At 46.8% G+C, this 5,203-nt stretch overlaps 1 protein-coding gene across 1 annotated transcript; it reads left to right on the top strand.

The window, feature by feature from the left end:
• Positions 1-300: 300 nt before the first annotated feature.
• On the top strand, positions 301-4,882 carry LOC308478997 (trace amine-associated receptor 9-like). Its single transcript, XM_081009288.1, has one exon. It carries the CDS (start codon positions 2,024-2,026, stop codon positions 3,104-3,106), a length of 1,083 nt encoding a protein of 360 aa, XP_080865414.1. The 5' UTR covers positions 301-2,023; the 3' UTR covers positions 3,107-4,882.
• The last annotated feature ends 321 nt before the right edge of the window (positions 4,883-5,203 follow it).

The following is a 5,203-nucleotide window of genomic DNA, read 5'->3' as shown; positions in this document are numbered from 1 at the left end:
TTCTCTCTGAAGGGCAATTTGGGAAGGAAGGGAGAGACGTAGCAATGTTTATGACAAAAGGGGTTTAGCATTAGCAATAAATTTCGCGAATGTATGGAACTGGTCCGGTATTAAAAAGCGGTGCAGGGAAAACGCCCATTCGACTGGTCTTCGAGAGATTTCTTTTGTCCAACGAATTGTTATGGGGAAATATAATAATAATAATAATAATAATAATAATAATAATAATAATAATAATGGGAAACAGGTGATCGATCTAGGATGAGAGCGACAACCCTCCATAACGCCCCTGTGGCAACATTGCGTTCCGCCAGCCAATGTGGAGCACGCCCTTAGGAGCACACGCACGCACGCACGCGCTCCCAGAAGAATCTGACCCTGATGTGTGGAGCAACACCCATTCCCCTCGCACACCCCCCTCTGCCCAAACTGGAGCCGGCGAGTGCGGGGGAAATCTAAGCAACGCCCCCAGCACTGCAAATAATCTCGCCCAGAATCTCGGCAGTATTGTTTCGCGCGTCTCCAGTCTGCAGTCCCCCTCGCCTTTTGCTCTCTTAGGTGAGAAAAGCAGGGAGCGCCCGATGGGGCAAGAGCCGTCCGTAACCCAGTCCCCGGAGGCGGGAGGCGTCGCCAAAAGAAGCTACGCAAGAAGACCTGGAAACTGGGTTAGTTTTGGTTGAGCAGCCGAAGGACTGGAGAGCAGAGAGGGCTGGACATATTCAATCTGGAGGCGCGTGGCGAATGTTTCCAGCAGCATCCTCTTTTTGGAAACTCCAGGAACCTGTTGCATGGATTTTCGGGTAACCACATTTTCGGGTTGCAGAAGAGAGGCTATTTGTCGCGGGAAGGGTGTCGCCGGTCTCAAGAGCAACCCTCGGAGCGCCGCTTCTTTGCCGCAGGACGGGACCGCAGCGGAGTTGGCGCAGGGATTCTCGCCAAGGGTGCGTTGAACTTTGAGGCGGCCGCCGGGCTAGCGATGCGGGGAGAGGTGGAGGATGAAAACAGTCCGGAGCTGCGCGCAGCGCCGCAAAGCTTGAGAGGGCGAACAGGGAGCCTTACAGGCTGATGGGTCTCCCAGTTTGTGCTGGTTTTTTCGAGCGCACGTTCCTTCCAGAAGAACGGAGCCACTTCGGAGCGCATCTGAATGGCAACTCCAGGAAAGGGCCCGAGGATTGCTTTGTTCTTTTGCTTTGTTTTGAGGAGGAGACTGTGCAGATTATCCGCGTAAAGACTTCTCACCGATGCGAGAAATTGCCAGCATGTGAATCTATGGCGGAATGTTAAGACTTGCCCTTTTCTTGCTTTTACTACGCTGGAGGCTGCTGTAACTCTCGTAGATCTAGGCACGGAAAGTTCTCCTCTTCAAGAGAGGGAGAAGCAAGCGATAGTCTGTCGGATATCTGCAACCTACCTCTCATAGTATTATCCCAGGGCAAATACCACTTGAATACTTCAAGGGCTCTCATATAAGAGGTGACGGGTCTGTTATTATATTTGTGTGTGTGCGCGCGCGCGCAAGGTGTGCCTGAGAGATGCTTCTGCAAAAATCTGAGGGTTTGTGCGACATTGCAGTATCAATGCGTGTGTTTTGAACAAAGTGATGCAAGATCACAGTATTTGCAGATGATCTTTGAATAATCCTTTGCTTGTGTGAACTATGCACTACTATAGTTAGACTCCTGTGTGTGTGAGAGAGAGGGGGGGGGGAGGGAGAGAAGGAACTCATTACAGTAGATTGTGTGGGAGCCTGATTGGCACTTCAAGCTTGTTCCTGTGTTGATCTGCACTTCACATCTTTGTGGGCACAGCAGTCGATTCTACATTTGTGAATAGGCTGCAGTTTGACCCGGACTTCCACTCAAATTGTTTTTGCTGCTATTTCTTGCAAACTCCACTTCTGGAAATTCAGTATGGAGAAAGCACCCTGTGAAGCACCTCCCATGGAATTTCAGAGGTGAAGAAACCTTAGCCTGTAACTTTTGTAGCTCCCTGCTTGTCTTAGGAAGGAAATACAACCTGGTCAATGTTGGGAAACAGCAGTGGCAGGAGCCCCAATTGCACAGACTGGAGCCAGGCCTCTGCTGGGGACGTCTTCAAGCTGTTCCTCATGGTCCTCCTGGTGGTGGTCATCAGCCTCGGCAATCTGGTGAGCCTCCTGGTTTTCTTCCGTGTCAGGCAATTCAGAACCTCCCAAGGCTACCTGAAGGCCTCCTTGGCCCTAGCTGACTTGGCGGTGGGGCTCATCGTTGTGCCTTACTCCGTTTACAGGGAGGTGAATAGGTTGACCTGGGGGATGGAACCAGAGATGGATAAATATGAGAAGCCTGCCTGCTTCATCACTGGGCCCATCTTTGCAGGCTGCACCTTTGTCTCGATCAGCACCATCTTTCTGCTCTCGGTCGAGAGGAGTGTAGCTGTGCTGAAACCTCTGCACAGGAAAGCAGTGATCACCAAGCGCAGAACTATTTGGCTCATTGTGGCCTCTTGGGTCATGAGCTGCTGCTTGGCAGTGGTGCCCTTGCTCTCCAGCCCTGATATCACCTTCCAGTACAATGCCTGCAGCAAGATGTGCAACTATGCCTTTCCAACAGACAAGCCGCCCGAATCCCATTGGAATATCATGCTACTGTACCCGGTCTTTGACTTCTCAGTTTTGAGCGGGACCTTTGCGATCAATGCCGTCACCTTTGCAGCCGTCCACCAATACTGCAAGAAACGGAAGCAACTGGGAGAAGAGGCACAGGGCGGTAGCAACCAGGTCTCCTTCTCAGACATTACCGCGGCCAAGACCATTGGCATTCTGACTTTTGCTTTCTCCGTTTCCTTCCTCCCCATTGCGGTATTTGTTGTGGGGTCAGTAGTGGGATACCAGTGGTGCAAGTTCTCCTTTTACGCCTTCTGGATCCTCACTTCCAACAGCTGTTGGAACGTGGCCATCTACAGTGTTTGGGATCCCAAGTTCCGTCAGGGGGTTCGGGAGCTGTTCAACAAGCCGGTGCTGATATCGACCTCTCAGGATGCCGCCTGCTCACAGGAGGAGCACAGCTCTGCCCCTGCCTGTGTGGCAGTCCTCAAGAAGATGTTCCGCCCAGAGAGCAACCGATAGCACAGTTGGTGTCTGCCATTTTGTTTAGGGTGGCTGTTGTGTTGGTATGTGCAGTCCTTATCGTATTCCACTTCAAGCTCCTTTGTGGGCAGGGCTGGCCAGAGATATTTTGCTGCCTGAGGTAAAGGACAAGATGGCCCCTTTATTTCCATGTATGGAATTGACAATTGGACATTGGCTCGTTTAAGAAGTGTAGGATGGATCACACAGCCTACATATCTCTGCCTCCAACGTGTCACTGTCACCCCCTGTCCCACAGAATCTGCTGCCTGAAGTGGCCACCTCACTCTTCCTAATGATGGAGCTGGTCCTGTTATCTTTTAGAAATGAGCACTTCTCTTGAAGCGCCAGATGTTTGCTTGGATGCGTTGGACTGTAACCTCCTGGATTTCATAGAATAAATGCAGCATGGATTTATGGGCATGAATTATAATGCAGAGTGCAGAAGCATGCTGCTCTCTCAAACATTGTTCTAACCAGGTTCCTGTTTACATAAATAAGCAGAGGAAAAGGGGTGGAAAAACCCAACAGAACACAGAAATTTACAGAGCAGAATATTTCTTCTCTGTACAAACTTGGAAAATGGCCCTTTGTAGATCCAAGTCCAAGGAAAACAACAACACAATTACCAAAAATGGCCCTTGGGTGCAGTTATTGCTTGTTGTATTATCACAAATATGGTTATGGTATTTCAGCATGCAACATATAAAATTCACTCAAACTCTAAATGTGCGCATTCTACAAAAACCAGGAACACTGTACTTTTAAATATGGAGCACTGCTGGCACAGACTTAAGATAACATCCTTTATTCTGGGTTAATTAAATCAAAACAACTATCTTTATGGTTTTGTACTCAGAATCACTATTGAAAATTAACATGGTCATATTTAATTAGGCACTGAAAGAATGGGAAGCTGGCACTTCTTGATAAAGCAAAGTTACCAGACTACCAACTTGGAAGGTTTTGCAAGCAATGTGCCACTTGTGTTCAGCAGTATAGAAGAATAAGGTTTCAATTACCCTGATCATATGTTGAAGTATTTATTAAAGTGGATTGGGGGCAGCTTATCTGTTTTACATGGTTCCTGTTACAAAAAAAACAACATGTTGATGTTGAAAAGATGGGAAGTTGTAATACGTGACAGTGATGTAATATTAAGGAGATGATTAGGTGATAGATAGAACAACTGTTTTGTTGATAGACCTTTCATCCGGCATTCACAAGGCTTGGTGGATGTTTACAAAGGCTCTCACTCTGTATAGTCCTCTGTTATGACTTCTTTTCCTATTTGGCTGCTTTAAAAGAACTGCAGTATTTGTTGTATGAGGCTATCTTGATAACATACACCATTCTGAATGTACTCATTAATGATGAATTTCCCTTGGTTAAATAGAATGCTACAAAAAGAATAAATATTGTTTGCACAATCATTTTAAAAGCATTGCCTCAATGAAAAGATGCACAGAGTTCATTTACGGCAGGGATGGAGAACCTGTGGTCACCCAGATGTTGTTGGGCTCAACTCCTATTAGCCCCAGCCAGCATGTCCAATGGTCAAGGAGGGCCACAGGTTCCCAGTCCAGTCTCTGATTTTCAGCAGCACTTGAATAGTCAGCCCTGAAAGGGATAGCTTCAGGAAAAGCAGCTTTGTTCCAGCTAAGTTGTAAACACACTGGGCAAAAGCAATATCTTGTTATCTGAGCTACCTGGATTCTGTAAGTTTTGAAGTGGCATTGGTTTGTGCTGGTTATTGACTTAGGTGTCATTCTTTCTCAATATGTATATTAGTAAAATAATAATAATAATAATAATAATAATTCCAAAATCATAGATTTCCAGTGATCTGACAAGCAACAGAAATGGATCCTGCAACTATCGCCTTAAACGTTCCTTAAACTTGGTTTGCAGTGGTCGAGATAGTGAATTAGATGCATACAGATGTACCAAAAACAAGTGTCACTATGCATGTTTCTCTGCAAGATTCAGTTCAATTTCCTCTTGTACAGTGATACCACCACTTACGAACTTAATTTGTTCCGGAGGTCTGTTCTTAAGCCGAAACCATTCTTAACATGAAGCATGCTTTTGCTAATG

Source organism: Podarcis pityusensis (assembly GCF_964106645.2).
Source record: "Podarcis pityusensis genome assembly, chromosome: 6".
NCBI classification, from domain to species: domain Eukaryota; kingdom Metazoa; phylum Chordata; class Lepidosauria; order Squamata; family Lacertidae; genus Podarcis; species Podarcis pityusensis.
The sequence above is the reverse complement of the archived record's forward strand: the minus strand, read 5'-3'. Positions and strand labels throughout refer to the sequence as shown.

Excerpts from the sequence above, each read along its gene's own strand:
- LOC308478997 (XM_081009288.1), top strand. The coding sequence starts at position 2,024 with ATGTTGGGAAACAGCAGTGGCAGGAGCCCCAATTGCACAGACTGGAGC.